This window comes from Antechinus flavipes, chromosome 5, assembly GCF_016432865.1.
Source record: "Antechinus flavipes isolate AdamAnt ecotype Samford, QLD, Australia chromosome 5, AdamAnt_v2, whole genome shotgun sequence".
Taxonomy (NCBI): Eukaryota; Metazoa; Chordata; class Mammalia; order Dasyuromorphia; family Dasyuridae; genus Antechinus; species Antechinus flavipes.
In genome coordinates, this window is record NC_067402.1 from 180,595,299 (window position 1) to 180,619,635 (window position 24,337).

The 24,337-nt window shown below is 31.7% G+C and overlaps 1 protein-coding gene across 1 annotated transcript in view; it reads left to right on the forward strand.

Annotated features, from left to right (window-relative positions):
* Positions 1-1,259: 1,259 nt before the first annotated feature.
* PLCZ1 (phospholipase C zeta 1) overlaps positions 1,260-24,337 on the forward strand; it is an 84,906-nt gene continuing 61,828 nt past the window's right edge. The window contains exons 1-3 of the mRNA XM_051962426.1: positions 1,260-1,418; positions 2,188-2,340; positions 14,296-14,521. Of these exons, the coding sequence (XP_051818386.1) occupies positions 1,260-1,418; positions 2,188-2,340; positions 14,296-14,521 (538 nt within the window). The remainder of the gene's footprint in view (positions 1,419-2,187; positions 2,341-14,295; positions 14,522-24,337) is intronic.

The following is a 24,337-nucleotide window of genomic DNA, read 5'->3' on the forward strand; positions in this document are numbered from 1 at the left end:
ATCATATTTAGGGTATATCTGAATTTATTTAAATCTTGTTTAAAAGTGCTTATATTTTTAGTATGCTTATCTCATAGCAATAATAGAATCATAGAATAGACTTATAATTGGAAGGGACCTTAGAAGCCATCTCATTTTACAGATCACGAAACTGAGATAGAGTGAAATTAAGTCATTTGCTCAAGGTCATTCAGGTATTGTCCAGATCTGAGGGAGGATTTGAACTCAGATTTTTCTGATTGTTTATGATTCCATCCATTGTGCCATCTAACCATCCCTAGGGTTTCTGAAATTTTCTCCAATTCTTACTGGAGATTAAGCAATATTTCTTTCATGTGCCATAAATTTATATATTTTGAGCTTCAATCTTTCAAGTTTTGTTCTTAAAGATTTGCAGAAATTTTAATTAAATTTAATAATTTTATTGTCATTATTAAAATAATTCCCATTGGTTTTTAATGAGAATTCATTGCTTTGATAAATACATATTCTTACTATGTCTATGCTTGCTATGATTTTACTTTTAATTTTAAGATAAAATTACTTTTCATCATTCATTTTATCTAGACTAAATAGTAAAGATTTTAATTCTGTTCCTTTGATCATTTTAGATTTCATTCTTTGGACTTCACTGAGATGTTAAAACTAGATTTTTATCCAAATTTAAGGTGTGAGCATGCTATACTTTTCTTATTCAGGATAGTGTTCAGAATGTGTTAACCTTTCTTGGTGCAGCATCACATTAAATTCATGCTTTCAGAGACTAATCTATAATAGCTATTACTTTTCTTGGTGGTGTTATGACTTCCATTTTTAGGTTTTCCTTTTCTTACCTGTGATTTTTGTCATTTCATGTCTTTGAATACATTTGTCCCACTGAGATATTTATGTTGGTCTAAATACAGTCTCTTCTCCCATCTAATTTTATGATTTTTTTGGTGAATAGCTAAAATATGTATATGCATCCATATATTTATGACATATTCATACATGTATACATATGTACAGAAGAAGAAGGAGAGACAGAGACAGAAACAAAGAAAAAGTTTATACGTGTGTATGGTTGTGATGGTGGGGATGGAGAAGGGTTACATAGTAGAAAGCGTGCTGGATAGAAAGTAAGAGGATATTTCCTATCCAGGTGACTTTCCTCACAAGGTGGTCAGAAAAAAGTGATCCAAGGACACTCTCAAGGTCTCTCTTGAAAACTTTAGAATTGGTTATATGACATGGGAGACACTAGCACAGGCCTGCCCAGCATGACGTGCCCTAATCAGAGAAGGGCCGTGCTTTGTGAGCAAAGCAAAATTGAATTAGTTCAAAGGAAACATGAGATGTACAAAGTTAAGAGTCCATACCAAATGTTCATAGGGACTATTTGTGGCCAACTTATAGCGGAGCATTCTGAATCCACATTGGTCTGAACAGCCACAGTTGGACATACTGTAACTTGACTCTAACATAGTGATGTCATTTTGATCCATTTTGAGTAGGAAGGACAAAAACCAACCAATTCTTTCCTTTGGATCTTAGTTATTATGTATGATATATACATAATAAGGCACTTAGAGGGCATGGTAGATAGAGTACTGAGTCTGAAATTAAAAAGTCCTTCAAATTCACTTAAAAAAAACTCGACTAGCAGTGTGATCCTGCACAAATTATTTAATCTTTGCTTAAGTTTCCTCATTGGTAACATGGGGATAATAACAGCACCTACCTTCCAGAGTTGTAGAGATCAAATGAAATAATAATTGAAATGAACAGTACCTGATCTACAGTGAGTGTTACATAGATGTCAGTATAGTATACATGTATTTTTAAAAATATATGTATGTATATACTTATTTATGTATACACACACACACACATATATATATGATATACTCATTTTCTATTAGAGTGATCTAGTTGAGGGACAGTATACAGTATCTTTTAAATCAAAACATAAAGCATCATTTAAAACAAAGTATTTATATACACATATACATGTTATACTCTTTCTTTTAGAGTGATCTTAATTTAGAGGTGTGGTCTTTATTAAAATCGCCCTATATTTGAACCAATACAGTATACTATATCTTTTAAATAAAATATAGAGCACCATTTAAAATAGTCTTCCTAAATCAAACTTTAAATATTTAAATATTTAAGTATCTAATGACTTGACATAATGTTAATCATGAGACTTTCCTTAACTTGTATTTTCTCCATACATGGTTCTTATCTGTTATTCAGGAGGACTTTAGAGCTGGAAAAATTAGTGTAGAAAAAACAGCAAAATTACTTGAAAAGCTAAATATCCGTTGTGATGGTAATCATGTCAAATATGTTTTTAAGGTGAGAGTATATATTTATTTTATTTTAAGGGTTTGCCAATGTAAATTGAGGAATATTAGATCTGTTTTTTGATTCCTGTACAAATTATACATGACAAAGTCTTTTGGAAATCAAAGTATATATTAATATCCATTTCTGACGATGAATAGAATCTGGACAAAAGGAAAATATGACATAGATAACAGAGTATTAGAATATTTAATCATCTATAAGATTTGCTACAAAGCTGATTAACCAACCTCTTTTGTAGAAAGTTTGCTGACTATAGAAATGTGGATATAATGTCATCTGATTTAGAATATGTATCATCATTGTTCTGAAAGCTAGGTTCTCTAGAATCCTGCTATTTCAAGATCTTTTTTGAATCTCAAAGTGCTATGAATTGTTATATAGGATATAAATAAGGGTTCTGTGAAAAAAATCATTGTTAACTCTAGTCACCAGTGATAAAAACAAAATAAAACCAGTAATTGGTAATGGAGTTAGCCTAACAAGAGTTGGTAGAGGGTAGAGTTTTATAGGGCTTGCCCAAAGGAATTCTACTTTTAGAGTGTGAGCTAAGCTAAAACTAAAGAGAGAGTTGAAGCATCAACACTTGCCCAGTTGTGTCTCTTTCCTAAATTATAGTTGTTATAGTTAAACAGAATATTCCAAGTGTGGTCTAATCAGTGAAGAGTACAAGGAAGCTATCAATCTCTTTATTTCAGGAAGTTTCATCTTTCTTAACACAACCAAACAGTGGTTAGTTCTTTTATGCACCATATCATAGTATTGTCTGATCTTTTTTAGACAAAAATTTAAGTATTTCTCTTCCATATCCTTTGAACCAAAATATAAAATTTTACATTGATCTATTTTACATTTAATTTTACTAGGTTCAGCCCAGTGTTTTAGCTTGTCAGTTTTTCTTTCTCTTTTTGGGGGGAAGGGAGTAGGGAAATTCTGACTATATTATTCAATATGTTAGCTATACATTCTAGTTCCAGGTCTTCTCCAAATTTGATATACATTTTACGTATAGATTTATCCAAATCATTAATAAAAATGTCAAAGCTCATATAAAACTAAGCACATGGGGTGGTGTGCTAAGAAACTCCTGTTACATTGACCATTAGCCAATAATTGAGTTTCAAATTACTCCATATTTCCTATAAGAATAGGTATTATAACAAGATCATTACTAAAATCTAGTTAAAATATGTAGAATTCCATGATTTTCCTTTTTTTTTTTTTTTTTTTTTTAACAACGCGGTCAAATGTCTCATTTGCTTGAGACAATTCTGACCTTAAAATAATTGCTTACTTATTTAGATGCTAATTAGCCACTTCTTTAACAATCCATTCTCGAATTTTTCCAGGAATCATCAAATTATTCTACTATAGTTTGTAGACTTTACTCTCATTTATTTTTTCTTTGAAAATCAAAAACAGCACTTACCTTTTTCTAGTCATTCAGTAGCGCTTCTGCCTGTTTTCTATAGTCTTTCAAATATCACTGAAAGTGGGTCAGCAATCACATTTACCAATACTTTGAGTTTCATGAATCTAGTTCAGCCAAGTCAAGTGTCTTGAATTTGTCATAGGCAGTTAGGTGCTTTCTTACTTTCCCTTATATATCTTGTGTTAGAACTTTTATTTTATCCCATTTTTATTCTGTCATTTTTATGAAAAGGTTATTCTCTTTGGCAGAAAAAACAGAAGAAAATAAAAAATGAACAGCAATGCCTTCTATCTTCAGTCAGTTGTCACCAAACCATTTTCTCTGAACAATGATTCTGTCATTATTTAATCTTTTTCTTAATCCTAATGTAGCTTTTATAACTGCCCATCTTTGCTTTCCTTAATTTTTCTTATCAAAGTTCATTTTGAGCTTTATTACTCCTAAGATTCTTCTTACAGTACCATGCTACACTTTTGTAGTCATTCCCTTTTGCAATTGGATGTAAATGTAATGGTGGAACTCGGGAAAATAATGAAGATGGGACTTTTTAAAGTGGGAATCATATTCATATAGATAATAATCAGCTAATGGGAGCTGATGGCAATAATAGAGAAGAGGACACAGGACAAAACCTTGGGACATCCCCACGGTTAGGGACAGAATTTGAGATGATGAGTGCAGAGAATTCTGTATGAGGAGTAATCTTTATATGGGAGATGAACAAGCACAGTAATGAAAGTGCATCCAGGAGGACAAAAAGAACTTCAAGGAGGTCAAGAAGGATGAAGCCTGAGAAAAGATTATCAGATTTAACAAAGTAATCGAATTTAAAATAAGTGTCAGTTTTCCTATTGAGTGAGGAACTTGGAGCACAGAGTCCTAATGGATAAATGTAGACATCTAAGTTCTTTGCTAAAAGAGACAAGATTGTCACCTACAAAGAACAGAACTCAGACTACTATTAGCATTTTTAAGAGCCAGAGAGAATGTAACATTACTTTCAAGCATGTCTCAGTGTTGGATGGAAGAAAAAAAAATATAAAAATGAGAATGAATATTGGCTTGACTAAATATGAACTCATTACTGAGAAACATCAGACTACTGGTAAACAGTTCTCCATGGTAGATAAATAAAGGTTTGTGTATTTTATTGTGCATTTTATAATTGTGCATTTTAAACTTTTCTTAAGAAAAACCTATATACTATTCTATGGATTTCCTTGAAATTCATTTTTTTTTTTGGTAAATTGTCTTTTATTATCTTCTTGGAATCCTCCTTTGAATAGAACTGCTCTGCTGTTCTTTGATTTTATTCTGTTTCTTTAATTTTATTTCAAAACTGCACAGTTTTGTTTATTACTTTCTATGATTGTTTGTATGATGCATTGCTGGAGAGATAGAGTGAGCCAATGAGCATTTATTATGTTTTAGGTTTTGTGCTGAGAGCTGGAGATATCTATATAAACAAATGAGACCATTCTTGACCCAAGGAGTTAGAATGTCAGTAAGAAAAAAACACTTATAAAGCAGAGTAGGGAACTGGGATAAAGATGTCCACATTTTCCGGCAGAGTCTTAATGGGTTTAGTCATAAAAAAATGTAAGTTTGCTTATCAGGAATCAATGTCTCAGAGGTAGAATTCAATGTTTTAAAGGCAAGGAAATGAAGATTGTGACCAAACAATAGTAGGCAGCATGTTATTATTTAATATAAAATAAGCAGTATGGGTAGAAAATATTTAGAGAGTTGGTTCAAGGTGTTGAAATTTATATCCATGATAGACATTTTAAAAATTATTTTGCATTGCAAAAACAAATAAAAAAACATGAAATTTTTCATATACAAAAACAGAGAGGGAGAATTGTATTTGAGACTATGAAACTCTATTGTGTCCATATTGTTTTAAAAGTATTTATTAAATCTAACTTGGTAGTACCCATCTTACACTGCTTGTTTCTGAGAGTCCTTTCTCATTCTTCTGTTTTTCTTTAATGTTTCATGGGAGTTCTCTTCTTTTTATGAGACTACTATACTTCCTCCATTTTTACAATTTCTACTCCCCGGAAAGCCTTTTTTTTTTTTTTTTTTTTTAAACAAATAAATATAGTCAAGGAATGCTGATCCTGGATTCAGGAAGATTTGAGTTCAAGTTGATTTCAGATGCTTGTTAGCTGGGAAAGTCACCTAAACTCTGATACCATTAATTTTCTGAACTGTAAAGTGGGGGTGATAATATCACATCCTTGCAGAGTTATTGTGAGGATCAAGTGAGATATTTATAAAGCACTTAACCCAATATATGACACAGTAAAGGGTCTTTCTAATTATTCTCCTCCCTTCTCCCTGCTCTCTTTCCTTTTCTTACTTCAGTCAAGCAAAATACATCACACATTGGCCTTGCATGAAAATTTTTATTTCGCACTTGTAAGATTCTGTACCATGAGACTTGAGGACAGATGTCTCAGTTTTCAAAAAAGAGGGAAGATTACACATCATAGATCAATAATCTTACCTTTGAATCCTAGGAAAATTCTGGAATGAATCATTAAAGATATGGTTACTGAATTTAGAAAGGATTGTGGTGATTACCAAGAACCAGAATGATTTTAGTAATAACTTGTCATGACAAACTAAGCTCATTTCCATTTTTTGTTGTTGTTTTATTGCTAAATTAGTAGGTAAAGGTATTTTGTGGATTTAGTTATCTAGATTTTAGGAAAGCTTTTGATAAATCATCTTATGCTATTCTTGTGGAGAAAATGGAGATCAATGGATTAGACAATGACATAATAAAATAGATTCAAAACTGATTGAATATCCAGATTTAAAAAGTAATTGTTGATGCCTTAATGTCAGTGTGGCAAGAAGTCTTCAGTGTATTACTCAAGTGCTCTGTACTTGGGCTTATGTTGTTTAACATTTTTATTAATTACTTGAATAAAGATGTAGATGTTATGCTTAACAAAACTAGCTAGACTAGCTAACACAGCATATAACAGAGCCAGCAATTTGATCTTAACAAATGTGATAGAAAATAGGTTTTGTCTAATAAGATTAAATTCAATAGGAATAATTACATCTGTCTTTCTATTGTCTTGCACTGGGGTGAAAAAACACCACAAACTTCATAAGTAAAAAATAATGGGGACATGGATAGATAAGCAGTTCTGAAAATTATCTGTGGGTTTTAGAGCTCTATTTTCGTCAGAGTATGATATGACACTAAAAACAGCTAATGTGATATTAGAGTTAAGAGGGGTATAGCTTCACTGAATAAGGATATAGTAGTCCTACTGTCCTCTGCCTTTATTAGATAGCTGGAGTATTCAGTTATGGGTGCCACAATTTTAAGAAAGTCATGGATAAACTGGAGATTGATCAGAGTAGGGTCACCAGGATGGTGAAAGGTCTTAAACACTTGACCTTATTAAAATTGGTCAAAAGAATCTATCTTTAGCATGGAGAAGATTTAGAGTTAGGGCTGGGGGAGTATATGGTAGCTATTTTCAAGTACTTAAAGATTATATTTGAGGAAGATAATTTTCTATCATTACTAAATTCCATTATTGCCTACTGGGAAAAAGTTTTCTGCAGCATTGAAAGTACCAGACAAAGGTTGTTTCCTATAATATCAGATTCTGAGACTAGGCAGACAACACAATGAAAAAAATTTAATACATTTCACTGCAAATTCTTCACCTTATGATATTTGAGCTGTGTAGTCTAGCTATAGAATGTTAGATGACACTGTGCTTGGGTACTATTTAACACTAGAGAATTACATTCTTTGCAGAATGAGATTATGCCCAAATATAAATAGACACTTTCATTATTAAAAAGCCTGTGCCTTGTAAATTTGTAATATAGAGTGGTCACAAGCTCTTTTAGGTTATAGAGGTAAATACATCCATCTTTAATTATTTTTATAAAGAATGCAACACTACAGTCTTCTGCTCAGTGATTTTGACTATATAATCCAAACTGCATTGAATGCTGATAAACAGAGCTATGTGCTACTGAATATCCCAAATTATATTTTGCTACTTTGACTGAAAATGGTCAGGTAAGAAAACCACCTTGATCTTTGGGCTTCTTAACTCATGCAATTAACTATGTAGGAATTCTAGCCTGAGAAATTCAAACCATTTTCAAGTTTTCAATATAAATGATCTGGGCATAAATGATGCCTTTTATGGGGGAAAATTGTGTTGCTATTCTAAAAGGTAGTCATTATGTTATCTACAGTATTCAACTGCTGTTGAAGGAGAATATGAAAATGTGGTATTATGCCTGGAATGATAGAAATCAGGTACCTTATGAAGCTTGAGAAAATTCTGAGAACAACAGAAATTCTGAATTGAAGGCTTTTAACTCTTAATTAGTGGGTATTAGCATACTGATCACTAATATGACAAACATCTGGAAAGTGCCCACCTTGTCCTTGAGATATTACAATTTTTGAGAATAGGGTCTTTATTTTGTTGCTGTTTTTGTAGCTTCAAGATTTAGCAGAATGCCTTGAACATAGTGGGTGCTTAGGGAATTGAACTGAAGTAAGCTGAATTGTGTAAGAACTATTCCTGAAGCTTATGGATAGATGAATATGAGATAAGGAATATAGAGAAATAGTTTTTAAAAACCACAGAAAAGTCGAGATAAAGTCTATATCCTAGTGGGAGGCAAATTCTGCTAGTTTCTACTAAACTGGAAATTGGGCTGGTGAAAACTATATTTTCTCTCTCTGTAGACAAGTTTAGCTCAGTGGAGAAGCTCCTTACTAAAATAACCTCAGAATGCTTTATCTTTTGGTTACAATTATTCTCCCTCTTTTAATTAGAGATAGACTGTGGCATTCTATATTGGAGAAAGAATACTTAAACTGATGAAGCTATAGATCCTAGGATACTGAAATAAGCAACTTAAATGTTTTATAAGATCAGTGGCAGATCCTTCAATAACCATTAAAGATTCGGGGAGAGCTTTATGGAGAAGGCGACTTTGATTTTAAAAGGATGGGCAAAAATTTCAAGTTAAAAAGAGAAGTTAATTTAAATATACAGATTATCATAAGAAGAACATTGGAAATAAAAAGAGTAGTGCATGTCTGCAGGCAAGTGTTAGTTTAGTTTGACCAAATTTACAATGAATAAAATGAGAAAAAGTTGGAAATGGTGGCTCTTTTAAAAATGAGACATTTAGATTGATTGCAGAGGGTGAATTCATTTGGTGCAGTTAAGGTTTTTGATGCATTAACATTATTAGACTGATGGCTTAGATGAATATTAGAGACATAATATATTTAGGCAATGCATTGAGGAGAGTGCTGGCCCTGGAGTACAGAAGACTTGAGTTCAAAGATAATTTGACTACTGTACTTACTGGTGACTCCTGGCAAATCACTCAATCCTGTTTGCCTCAGTTTTCTCATCTGTAAAATGAGCTGGAGAAAGAAATGGCAAATCATTCCAGTATTTTTGCCAAGAAAACCCCAAATAGGGTCACAAATAGTTGGAAATGACTGAAAGTAATTGAACAATATTGAACAATGTGTTTATATTTCAGCAATTTACTCCAAAAAAATCTTCATGCTATTAATGTGGACACATTTGGTAGATATGAGTTAGATGCTTCAAAAATTTACTGGCTGTGTGATCCTGCAAAAGTAATGTAATTTTTCTATGTCTCAGTTTTCTTACCTATAAAATAAAAGTTATAAGGTCAGTCTTCTACAATTTCTTCTGGTTCTAACTGTGCTGCTATGAGCCTTATTTATTGTAATTTCATAAACTGAATAATGGGAGAATCAATCGATCAAGGATTACCTCCCTTTCTCCTCTGTCACCATTCAATTATCTTTGAATGTTTTGGGACATTAGATTTGTCAGTCATCAAATTTAGAACACTGACATTTAAAATCACCAGTCTTTTAATTCTGTTTATACTAGCACAGATCAATTTCTACTGTTTTGCCAAAATATTTCAGGGGATAAACTATGCTGAGCAATTAAATTAAAAAAAAAAACTCCCAAATTTGTTCTTGACATTAATATTGAGATTTTCAATGTATTTTATAAAATATTCAACTTTCAAGAAAATTAGTCACAACTCTATTGACTATTCTAAAATGTGCTGCCCAGAACTGAGCTCCTGGCTCCAAATGCTACCTCATTAAGGCATAGTACAGTAGGATTAGTGACTCCCTACTGTTGGAAGCTATTCCTTTTATAATGCATCCTAATTTTCTATTAGAATTATTAGTGACCACATCATACTATTGATTCATACTGAATCTGAAATTCATTAAAATCCCTATATCTTTTTCAGATTAATAACTATATTACTCTTTTTCCCTACCTTGTACTTGTAATGTCTATTTCTAAACTAGGAACAATAGGTAGAAGTGGCAGAGAGAGAAATTTCAACTTTATGTAAGGAGAAACTTTATCATAACTCCCAAATGGAATGGCTGATGATAGGAAGTCTTCTATGTGGGTCTTCAATCAAAGAATGGTTGAGAATTTGCCATGTATGCTGCAGAATGGATTTTCTTTCATAATGAATTTCTATGGTCCCTGAAGTCCCTTCAAACTCCCAAATTCTGTGATTGTATGTTTGCCTGTTTTTAAAAAGTGCATTTTCATTAAACATTAGACAAAAAGACTGCTTCTCTAAAACCTATTTACCAAAACTCCCTCAAAATTTAAATTAATTTCATTGCATGACTAATGTGGCAGTTCTCAAAAAAGTAATTAGAATAAGATAAAATCTGATAAAATCGTTGTCCTTTCAGAAACTTCGCTTCACAATGTGGATAGGAACACATCAAAATCTCCCATCAGATATTTCTAATAAATTTTCTAAGATGTGTACAAATATCTATTTTTCTTCCTTTAGATTTTGAAATATTTTTTGTCTCTCTTGCAATGTAGTGTAATAAAACAACAATGACTAGGAATCAAGAAAAATTCTAATTCTGTTGCTTTAGTGTATGTGATTTTGCCAGTTTGCTTTATACATCTAAGACTTATTTTTCTAATCAATATAATGGTATAGTAGATGCCAAGTCTACCTTGTAGTGCTGTTGTGAAGACTGAATAACTGATATATACATTAGTTTTCATTAAATAGTTGGGAAGTTAAGTGATTGGATAGTTGGTATTATATTATAATTAATAGGATAACACACCTATCTCCTATTTCATTCACTGTTTATATATATAAATATGTATTATAATATTGAATTGATTTTTCTTCATCTCTCTCAATTACCCTTCCCTCATCTTTTGTAGATTTCATTTTGCCTATTGTGCCCTTATCCCCTTTCTTTTTACTGTTCATCATTTCACATTTTATTTCTTTTTCCATCTTTGCTATTTTTCTTATCCTTTCTCTTCTCTGATCCTTTTGCCTTTTCTGTGCTTGAGATCTCATAGGATTTACTTTTACAATGTGCTCTTTATCTCTGCCTCTCCCTCTCTTTCTTTTTTGGTCTATCAACCAATCATTATGTATCTTTGAACTTAGAGTCTTGGGAATTTTCAAATTGAACTCTCATAGAATTTTCCTGTGCTTTTTGAACTTTAAATCAGGAATCCTCAGCATTATAATCTTTCCTCAGTGTCAATCTGGATTTGATGTATTTGTGGGAGAGGAGAGGAAGAGTATTTGAAGATTTTAGTTATTCCAAGTAATCAAGATTTAACTTTTCTTTAATGTAATAATGGCATATGAACCAGTCTAAAATATTGTGGATTTGGATGTTTAATAATTCACATTGGCATTCACATGAGTTTGTCAAGATTAATGAGGTTTTCTTATCCTAAAAAAAACACTTGAGAGAGGATAAAATATAATATGAGTCAACTGTATATTGTAGTTAGGAGAGGTAATGTTAGTTTGGACTTCATTAAGAGAGGCATAGCATCTAGGAAAGAGGAAGTATAGAGTTGCTATTTTTTCTTCATTCCTCTTTATTTTTCAACATTTTCCTCAAGTCTCTCCTTATTTTAGTCCATCCTTATTTAGCTGACAAAATGATTTTTCCAAAGCACAAGTTCATGTCATCCTATACTCAGTAAACTCAAATAACTTCATAAAATATACAATCCTATATTTGGCTTTTAAAGCCCTTACATCCTTCCTAGTTTTATAATTTTTTTTTTTTTTTTAGTCTTTACTCCTTTCTACATAATCTATGATCAACAGTGACTTCTCTATTGTCCCTTGTACAAAACTTTCCATCTTTCTGCTCCATGCCTTTTCTTTTTTTCTTTTTTAAATTTTATTTTGTTTTCCCCTCAATTACAAATAAAAACAATTTAAAACATTCTTTTAAAGTTTTTAGTTGCAAATTTTAATTCTCCTTCTCTCTCCTCCCTTTCACTGAGATAGTAAGCAATTTAATAGGGATTATATATGTGCAATCCTAGAAAGCATTTTTTTCTGTATAAATCATTTTGTGGAAGAAAATTGAAGAAAGAAAGAAAAAGAAACAGAGAAATAAAGTGAAAAATAGTATGCCTCACTCTGTATTCAGATGTTATCAATTCTTTTTTTGGAGCTGGATAGTATTTTTCATCATGAGTCCTTAGAGATTGTCTTGGATCATTGTATTGGTAAGAAGAGCTAAGTTATTCATAGTTGTTTATCATACAGTATTATTGTCACCATGCACAATGTTCTGGTTCTGCTCAATTTGCATTAGTTCATATAAGACTTTCTTGGTTTTTCTGAAATAATCCTGCTCATCATTCCTCAAAGTATGGTAGTATTCTGTTACAGGCATATACTACAAATTGTTCAGCTATTTCCCAATTGATAGTCATTCTTTCAAATTTGATTTCTTAGCCATTAATAAAAGAATTGCTATAAATATTTTTGTACAAATCAGTTCTCCCCTTCCTCTCCCACAACCTTAAAAAAAATCTCTGAGTTATATATCCAGTAGTAGTATTGTTGGATCAATAGTTTTATACAGTTTTATAGGGCATAGTTCCAAATTGCTCTCCAGTATGGTGGGATTAATTCACACGTTCACCAACAGAATAGCAGTGTTCCAGTTTTCCCATATTCCTTCCAACATTTGTTATTTTTCTTTTCTGTTATATTAAACAATCTCATACATGAGGAGTGATATCTCAGAATTGTTTTAATTTGCATTTCTCTAATCAATAGTGAGTTAGCGTATTTTCCCCTAAGACTATAGATAGTTTTGATTTCTTTCTCTGAAAATTGCCTGTTTATATTTGTTGACCATTTACCCACTAGAAAATGACTTGTATTCTTATAAATTTGACTGAGTTCTCTATATACTTAAAAAATGAGGATTTTATCAGAGATACTTGCTGTAAAACTCTTCCCCAGGTTTTTGCTTTTCTTTTAATTTTGGTTGCATTGGTTTTGTGCAAATCCTTTTAAATTTAATATAATCATTATTATAAATTTTACATTTTGTAATGCTCCCTGTCTCTTGTTTGGTCCTTTTGTATGGATCTGACAGGTAAACTATTCCATGCTTCCCCAATTAAATTTTGATATCACCTTTATGTATAAATCATGTACCCATTTTGACCTTATTTTAGTATATAGTATGAGATGTTAGTCTATATCTAGTTTCTGCCATACCATTTCTCCAGTGCATGTGACTATTAGATTACTCTTTTTAAAACACTTTTTATGTCACTTACCTACCCCAAAAAACTATAAAAATTCCCCATTATCTATAGGGTAAAGTACAAACTTAGATTGTTATTTAAAGTCCTTTACAGTGTGGCCCCAATATGCCATCTAAACCTCATCACCCACTGTGCTTCAAACTTTAATTTTTAATTCTATTTACTGTTTCTTAAATATATTTTGTGCATGATTTCTTTTATCTTTTGTCATGTCACTGCACCTTCTGAAATGTACTTAATTGCCTTGTTTATCTATAGTCTACTAATTTTTAAGGGCCATTTCTATTCTCAACTCTTTCACAAACTTTCCCTGACTTCTCCAGCTGGTTGTTAGTCCATTAAAAGATTATATCACTTATTATCTTACCCTTCTACTTTTTTGCAACTTGATAATGGTCTTCCTTCAATTGTTATTTAATTGAATTGTTTATCTAGTTCTTTTAGCTGGCTTAAAACCCCAAGGGTTGTTACTGCTTCTTTTAAAAAATCATTTTTAGTATTATAACTATCATAACAGTATTATTCTAACATTATGACAGTCAATAGTATTTGTTGAATGAATTGAAAGAAAATAATTTTTTCCCTTATTTTTACCTACATTTACCTATATTACCTAGATCATAAATGATAATTTAACTCCTTGACTCTTTCCTGGTTTCACTACCTTACATAAAATGCTTCAGATGTCTATTTATGTGGCTTTTTGATAGTGACATTTTATTTTCTTTAAAATATAACATATTTTGTATATAAAATACTTTGATTTACAAAATATGCTTTTGCCAAAAAAAAATAATAATACACATATGACTCCATAAATTCTTTCTTTTTTTTTAGTAGGAAAATGACATACATAGAAATGGAAAAATAACCATAGAGGAATTTAGAGGAATTTATAGAAATTTTGCCTACAGAGAAGAAGTTGTTGAGATTTTCAAAACCTATTCTTCAAACCGCAAAATGTCTGAACAAAATCTGATAAAATTTCTTAAACAAGAACAATATGTTGAAATGAGTGATACCATTGCTTCTGAAATAATTCAAAAATATGAGCCCATCGAAGAAGGTATACTCTATTCTTAACTTGCTTTAGTGTTTGCATTGCAGAAACTTATTTAGTTATGTATGAAATATTTTTTTTATCAATCTGTAGCATTGAATTAAAATTTAATGATGGACGATATTTATTTGTATGAAAATAGTGACAAGGTATTCCCCCCATGAACAATAATGACCATGTTTTGTATATAACATTTCTTTTCAAATAATACCTTTTTCCTTTAACTCTTCTAATACATATTTTCTTTTTTCTGTGTCTACTATCTCCTTTCTTTGCTATCATTTTCACTCTTTACTTCCATACTCTTCCTTTTTTTTCTACTTTCTTACCTTTTCTAGGGTTACTACCTATGCTTATACTCAATGTATTTCCTTCTCTCAGGTGCATCACTTTGAAGAGACTGACAGAGTTTAAGTCTCCCAAAGTATAGTCAATGGTCTGTTCCTTTTCCTTCTAGAACATTACTCAAGGGTGGCAAGCTGGAAAAAATGTTAGAGGTATATAATAATAGTATATGCTATGCGGTATTGTTTGGTCATTTAGTCATAACTCTATGGACCATGGGGTTTCTTGGCAAAAATACTGGAGTGGTTTGCCATTTCCTTCTCTAGTGGATTAAGACAGAGTTAAGTGACTTGTCCAGGGTCATATAGGTAGTAAATGTCTGAGGTTAGGTTTGAACTCAGGTTTTCTTGAGTCCATGCCCAGTGTTTTATCCAGTAAACCATCTACCAGTCATGCTATATAGAAATAATAAATAAATACTCATTGAATGCTTAAAGTTATGTATATTCAAAAATGAAGCTATGGTATATGCAAAATACTAGCTATAATTAACACATGACTTAACATATCTTAACATGCCTTTGCATACAAGGTGTACATGGCCAAACTTTTAATATTACCATCTAGGTACATGTTTAATTAGTTTACTTTCTCCTGAACCATAATAAGTTTCCTTAATCATAGGTCAGATTATTCTGATTCTTAGGAACAATGAACAATTCCTCTAGTTGATGGCATGAGTTGACTATTAGTATTTTTTAACCTCTGGATTGTACCACAGAAGGTCTCTATATCTTATGTTTAGTTCCATTTACCTACTATTTAAAACTGTTCTGTGACATCATATTTTAAACCCAAGCATTCCATTGTCAACAGTCTCCTACTGGGGAATGCATTCAGTTCTTCATGCTCTAGATAATTGCAGGACAAAAGGCTTCATGGATTTGCACAAACCAAATCTGGTTTATATAGAAGACAACTGACAAAGTCTTTTTAAAGCTTTTTCACATTTGTCTGTCTAGTAATCGCTAAATGGCTTTACAATATTTAGAAAAATTTAACCTTTACCACTTTTTTTTCTAATTCTCTTCAATTGCATATCCATGAGTGAAATTATTTAATGGTTTAAATATAGCAGTATACAGTGAAAATTTGTGATAATAGCCTTCCAAACCTTAAAAATCTTACAGCATTTTTTTTGTGGTCAATAGTCTTATGTTTTGCTAATATCCTGTGATTTACACACTTAACAGAGATCAAAAAACTGGCACTTATCAATTGATACCTTCAGACCAGTTTTCTCTTTAGCTGTTCTAACATTTTCATTAGACTATCCTCATATTCTTTTAAGTTTTTTCCAAAAGTAATGAGACTGTCTAGATATACCAACACTTCAAAAAATTGTATATCTCTTGGAATTTTGTTTTCATTGATCATTTGTAAGTATCTCATGATTTTGAGATACTTTGAGGCATACATTCAAATTGGTTAAAATAAAATTGGGTAGATGAAATCTGTTTTGTCCTTATCTATCACAGAAGTCTGAATTTATTTATGCTGTAAATCCAACATCAACATTGAAAGCTTCTGGTAGCCTAAGAAATAGCATGGGGCATCTTGAACCCTTGGTATAGTGTACTGATCCACTTTTATTCTCTTGTTCAAAGTCTAGTAGTTTTATTCCATGTTCCACTATAAATAATATGCATAGGATACTGGATTCTGTGATGATATCATTGATCAATAATTATTTCAGATTGTATCCCATAAATAATAATATCCCATTAATAATAAACTTAAGGGGAGGATTCTAGATAGATGGATGAGTAAATAAGAAAATTTCAAGCTATATAGATTCCTTCCCTCATCCTCCCCCCCAAATATAACAAATTTGCCCCTCAAGGCAAATACAGACTTGTGAAAAACAAAGATGATTTGGGGCAGAATAGGAGTCTTTTTGGGATAACCCAAGAAAACCCAAGGAAAGATCCCAGAATGGAGTTTAACCAGTATGAAGTGCAAAAATCTGCAGGACAGCTCCACAGAAAAAGCAAGTAGGTAACCCTGGGGCTACTGGGTTTTAAGGGAGCCTCAGGCAGAACCATAGGAACTTTCATCTCTTGGACAACATGGGGAATTGGAGGTCTGAGTCTGGGAAGATTGAGGGGGAATCTTTGCTGATTAGGAATGATAGGATCAGCTGTGTTGCTGAGATATGACCCTGAGCAAGAAGGAAATCCAACATACTCAGTGAATGCAGAAGTGGTGGGGAGGGAATTCTGCTGACTGTGCAGGAGGATGAAGCTTTTATTTTGGGAGAGCTGAAGTGAAGCTAGAGGCACCATCTCCCTGAACAGGATTAAAGGTGCTTACACTAATAGTTCTCATTTAAAAAAATGAACAGGAAAAAAAGAATGGACACAACCACAGAAACTTACTATGGATATAGAGAAGACTAGGGCTCATATTTAGAGGAAGATAGTGAAATAAAAACAATAACAACAACAAAAACGAGTAATGTTCACTGGCTACCTATCCAGAAAGAATTTATATAAGAACTCAAAAAAGACTTTAAAAATCAAAGGAGAGAATTTGAGGAAAAACTTAAGATGATAATGAAAATAAAAGCTAACCAACTAGAAAAGGAGACAGAGTCTTAAAGAAGATAATAATTCTTTGAAAATTAAAATTTGACAAGGGAAAACTAACAAAGATATAAAAGACCAAGAAATTACAAAACAAACTATAAAGAATGAAAAAAAAAATAGAATAGTATGTGAAATATTTTATAAGAAAAACAACAGATCTGGAGAACAAATTAAGAAGAGAAATTGGTGTATCTGAAAGTCATGACCAAAAAAAGAATTTTGTCACAATAATGTATAGCAAATTTTTCCATAATATTGATTGGGGGAAAAAAAAAGACATTTCAACAAACTTGCAGAGCCAGTATCAAAGATTAATTTCAAGAAACTCAACATGGACAAATCATTTATATTTTTTATATAGAAATATATATCATATGTTATAAGTATGTTATACAAATGAGATGCAGAGGAAGAATGGACACAGAGCCATTAGAGGAAGTAGAGAGCTTTGTAGTTCTAAAAACCTACTCATATTAGGAATGAGTTATATAGGGAACATTACATATATATCATGAAGGATATAGCACCCTCCAAAATTTACAAAGAAATAAGAGGGGAGGTAATAGAATAAGGTAGAATATAGAAAAGTGTCTAGTAGAGTTATGGTAATGATACAGGATGTGTAGATTAATAGGATAAAGAGGAAAGGAAAGAATACTAGAGGAAAATGGAATACAGAAAGATGTTTAGATTAACAGAAGTGAGAAAATGTATGTACATTAATGGGAATGGGATGAAGAGGGGGAAAAAAGGGTGGGAGGGGAGAAGATAAGCGAGAGATCTATGAATGAGAGGAGGTAGTAAGGGATGTTAAGGAGCAGAATTAATTAAGCAGACTTAAGTAGAAGAGTTAGCAGGGGTAAGAAATAAGAGCTTATACACAAACACAAGGATCAGGAGTAGAATTTATTAGGAAAAAAGGGACCAGGAATCATTAGACTTTAGACAAAGTCAAACTTAAAGAGAGAAATCTACCTTATATATCAGCCATCCTAATATTATTTTAGATGTATATTTACATATGGACAAAGGTATACACACACACGCACACACACGTGTGTGTGTGGTTGCCTGTGAGCATGTATGCATGGAGATATATGTATGCATAATATAAACATATGAATTTGTGTGTGTGAATATATATCTAGGCATATCTATGTATATATAAATATATCTGTACTTAACTGTAACCTGCTTGGGGGAAGTAGGGAAGATGAAAAGGGAAAAAAAATAAAGTAAAAAGTGCACAACAGAGAACAAAACGATAACCTATAAGGAAGCAAAAAAAAGATGGACACTTTTGAATATAATCTCTTTTATTATATCTGCTTTCTTGAAGTGGAAATTTATAGTTATATATTTTGAATGCTCCCTGATGTTCTGCTGGGCATGTGACAATGTTTTGTTTTGTTTTTAAATTTTCCTTTTCTGTCTGTCTTTTTCTATTCTGTTTTTTCTCATTTTGCATTTAGTTCAAGAAAAAAAGAAAAAGCAATAAATCTGAATTGGGTATCAAATCAAGATAACAGAGACACCAAACCAGTTGAACATTCTTAATATTCCCCTCTAAACAACTTTAAATAATGCATCAAATTAAATTCTGAAGCTCTATGTGAGACATTTTTTCCCAACCCAAGACAAGTTAGTTATGTCAGAAGGAGATGTCTATGACATCTGATTGGGGGTTGGCCCAGAGTGTATGTAATGATATTATCAGCAATAGGCCTTAGGGGAAGTTTGAATAGCAGCAGGGGATTTTCAGGAGTTTTCAGCCTATAGATGGTAAAGGGGTGGGGTTGGTCAACTGCTCAGAAAGAGATTACAAGGAGCCTTTTTCTGTCACTCAGTACAGGACATGGCACTATTCAACAGTTCTATCCCATATGCAGTTCTGGGTTGCTGGTCTACGATAGAGGGAATTTCTTGTGGTCTGTCACAAAGAGCAGAAACCATGGTCACTGTTCTAAGGCAGAGAGAGGAGCACTGGTGATTATTGCAGCAAGATCAAGTTATCTGGTCACAGTCTCAGAACCAAGAAAAACACTAGTGCTTACTTCAAGATAGCAATAACCCTTCCTAGGTGAAGACTGAAATGCAGACCAAGAGAGCAGTGACAATACCTCGCACTGGATCACATCACCTTGGGAGCACTGAAAACTTGCAGATGCCCAGAACTAGCTCTGAAAACAACAACATAAAAAGTCAGAAATTTGGGAAAGGGCAGTTACACATCCAGGTGAGCAGAAGAATATTTTAATATAAAATTCAAAGTGAAGAAATAGGATAGAAAAATGAGAAGACAAAAAAAAAAAAGAAAAATCTTAATAAAAATTTTTCATCATATGGCAGGAAAGACCAAGAAACAAACTCAGGAGAAGACAACAGTGTGAAAACAGGTACAAACAAAGCTTCCAAAAATGATAATTTGATACAAGTCCAACAAGAATTACTAGATTAAAGAGACAAGAGAGGTAGAGGAAAAATTGAGAAAAGAAATGAGAGTGATTCAAGAAAATTATGAAAAGTGATTTAACAGTTAGAGAGGCACACATAAAAAATGAATATAAAAACCCAACAAAAACCTAAACTTTAAAAAAATGAAATTGTCCAAATAGTAAAAGAGATACAAAAAAGTCACTGACGAAAAGAACTCATTAAAACAGAATGGCCAAATGGAAAGAGAGATATAAGAATTCACTGAAGAAAATGATTCCTTAAAAATTGGAATTGGGCAGTTGAAGCTATTAACTCCACATAACACCAAGAAACAAAACAAAATTAAAAGGATGAAAAAATAGAAGAAAATGTAAATACCTCATTAAAAAATACCTGATCAGGAAAATGTATCTAAGAGAGATAATTTAAGAATTATGAAACTACTTGAAAGAATAAGTTGTAATTGTTTCTGGAGTAGTTAGGAATTTGTCAATAATAACTTATTTTTTAAAAATAATATTTTTTTTTTTGCCAGTTACATGTCAATACATAGCATTTATTTGTACAAGATTTTGACTTTCAAATTCTTCTCCCGCCCTTCCATCTCCTCCTGAAGCTGGTAGACAATTTGGCATAGTTTATACACATGCTATCATGTAAAATATATTTCCATATTAGTCATAATTGTGAAAGAAGAAACATCAAAAGGAAAAAAAATAGTTAATGAAAAAAATGCTTAAATCTGCAGTCAGAGTCTACTAGTTCTTTATCTGAATATGGAAAGTATCTTTGTGAGTTCTTTGTTCTTAGATCATTGTGGTGCAGCACTGTAAGAGCTAAGTCATTCACAGTTGATTGACATAGTGTTGCTGATATTGGGTATATTTTGCTGTTTTTTTTTTTATTTCACTTTGCATCAGTTTGTAAAAGTCTTTTCAAGTTTTTTTGAAATCTACCTGTTTATCATTTCTTATTGCAAAAGACTATTCCATTACATCTGTATATAAAAATTTGTTTAATCATTTCCCAAGTGATAGGCATCCCCTCACTTTCCAATATTTTGACACCATGAAAAGGGCTGCCATAAATATATTTGCACATGCAAATCCTTTTCCCTTAAAAAAAGATCTCTTTAGGATACAGACTTAGTGGTATTGCTGGATCAGAGAGGATTATCCTTTGTATAATTTGGTTCCCCTTTTGATATGGTTCCAAATTGCTTTTCAAAATGGTTGGATCAGGTCATAACTCTACCATGTAACGTCCCAATTTTCCCACATCTTATCCAACATTTATTGTTTTCCTTTTTTGTCATATTAGCCAATCTTATAGATGTGAGGTTGTATCTCTGAATCGTTTGCATTTTAATTTGCATTTCTTTTGTCAAAAGTGATTTAGATAACTTATTAACATGTTTATAGATATCTAGCTTTGATTTCTTCTGAAAACTTTCTGTACATATCTTTCAACTATTTATCATTGAGGAACAACTTGTATTCTTATAAATTTGACTCAGTTCTCTCTATATTTGGGAAAATGGGTCTTTATCAGAGAAATTGACGATAATGATTATTTCCCAGCTTTCTGCTTTTCTTCTAATCTTTGTTGCATTGTTTTTTGTCTGTACAAAATCTTTTTAATGAAATATAATCAAAATTATCTATTTTGCACTTTGTAATGCTCTCTCTTATTAATCATGAATTCTTTCCTTTCCCATAGATTTGACAAGTAGACTATTCCTTACTTTTCTAAGTTGATTATACTGTCACTCTTTATGTCTACATATGCACCCAAAAAAAGATCTTATCTTGGTCCATAATGTGAGATGTTAATCTTTACCTTGTTTGTGTCCTATTATTTTCCAGTTTTTCCCAGAAGTTTTTATCAAATAGTGAATTCTTATCCCAAAAGCTGAGATCTTTGGGTTTATCAAATAGTAGGTTATTATAGTCATTGATACTCTGTCTTCTGCACCAAATCTGTTCTACTGATCCACTATTCTATTTCTTAGCCAATATCAGATAAGTTTCAATGATTATTGATTCATAATACAGTTTGAGATTTGGTAAAGGTAAGTCACCTTCCTTTGTATTTTTTTCCCATCAATGCCCTTAATATTCTTAATCTTTTGTTCTTCCAGATGAAATTTTTGGTTATTATTTTTTTTTCTAGCCCTATCAGATAATTTTTTGGTAGTTTGTTTGCTTTGACTTCAAGAAAAATAAATTAGTTTCGGCAGAATTTTCATTTTTATTATATTGGCTTGGCTTACCCAAAAACAATTGATATTTTCCCATTTGTTTACATTGTCTTTAATAGGGCAAAAAGTGTTTTATAATTGTGTTCATATAGTTCTTGGGTTTGTCTTGGGAGGTAGATTCCTAAATATATTTTATATTGTTTACAATTATTTTAAATGAAATTTCTTTTTTTAATCTCTTCTGCTGGATTTTGTTGTTCATATAAACAATAAGCACTTATTATTTGGAAAGCAAAAACAAAGTCACTCCTCTTCAAGGAATTTATATTCTAATGGGCAAAGATAACATATGAAAAAGAGCTAAAAAAAACCTTCGGATAGGGGACAGTACTTAGCAACAGGGCATGAGCAAGAAGGCTGATGAGAAATTATGAGAAGGCTGGCCTAAGTTGTTCCTTAAGTGGAGGTATTGAGAATAGCCATCCTATCAGAAGAAGAGTTTTCAGGATCTGAGAATACTCCTTACATATGAATTCCAGTATCAAAGTGATATTCCAGAATGAAGGGTTTCTATGTTATACACACCCAAAGAAGTTTGGTTTTCCCAAGTTAAATCACTCTTTGCTACTTTGTACAGTTCTCAAACCAATTGACTCTTTTAAGCAAATAACCATATGCTAAGAAGTCAAATTGTCTTTTTTAAATCAAATTAATTCCTAAGTTCTGATTCCAGTGATTAGATATATTTCTCAATCAATAATCAATAAACAACACAGACTAAAGTTCCCTTTTGTGAAACTGAAAACTGTTACCCTACTTTATTCTGTAGTTATGTACCTAATGTTGTAGAAAGGGGGAAAAAAAGAATAAAGTAAAAAGTTCATAGCAGACAACAAAACCAAACCCACAAAGAAGCAAAGAAAGAACACTCATGAATGTAGTATCTATATTATTATATACACTTTCTTGAAATGGAAATTTATTGCTACATATTTTGAATGTTCTCTAATATTCTGTTGAGCACATGACAGTGTCCTCTCTTCCCTTTCCTCCTCCACCCCTCTCCTTTCTTTATATTTTTTCTTATTTTGTATTTAAGCTTAAAATAAATAAATAAATGAAATACTAGATACTGATGTTGATGATCAACTGTTTTGCAATTTAAGTTTTTAGACTGTTGCCTGGGGGTATTGAGATGTTAAGTTAGTATGGCTCAAAGACAGGACTCTATTCATTATACATGTGCATGTTTATAATTATTACATAATTTCTATATGATACACAGTTGGGTGAAAGGAATTGGTTGCCCAGATTAAATATTTTTAAGGTCTAAATTTAGTCCATACTTTTTCTTTTTTTTTTTAAATGAACAAGTATTTTATTTTCTTGCTTTTTACTTTTTCAATGGGCTAAATAATTTTAGAGAGTGTTTTTACAATTTTAGAGAGTTGTTTTATTTGGAGGTAGCATAATTGGTAGGTAGCAAGCCCCGAGAGAGAATAAATGTTGGGGGTGGCAGTAGAAGCTAATAGTTCAAGAATAGCCTTTGTCTGTATTTGCAGATGTAGACACTTTCATAATATGGAGTAACCTTTAATATTTTTTGTATTACTATGACTTCTAAATCTGTTAGATGTAGGTTATAATTGTTCTTTTTTTTTTTTTTTCACACAAAGTAGATCAAGAACTGATCTCAAATTTGGGAAGATCTGGGTCTCAACACATTGAATCTATCACTCTAGGCAGATCATTAATTTGTTCATTGCTCTATGCAATTCTTTAAGACTATAGGTTAAAGAGATGGGAGTTTGTAGTTTTAGATGGAGTTTCCTATACAATTGAAATGCACAGATCCAGATGCTATTGAATTTTTTAACCCTTATTTTTGTCTCCTTATTCACTGCACAACACTTACTGTGCTTGTTATGTTTGAGACTTCATAAATATACACTTTCATACTTATTCCTTGTTTACTAAACACTTTAAAGGTTTAATAAAGTCAGATTGAATCCTGGTTCTCTTATCTAAAGTATTAATTAGCTCTAATTTCCCTTCCATTTTAGCATTATCGACAAAGAGCAAATAAATTTAAATTAAATAAATTTGTCACCAGAAAACAACTCTTGTTATTTATTTTTCTGTATTCTGAAGTGTACTTAAATATATCAGTTCTTTGGATTACATGAGAACAAAGAGCTAAGCACATTTACAATTTATAGCTGGCTGAATTTGTAATTTTCAGTGTCTTTGGTA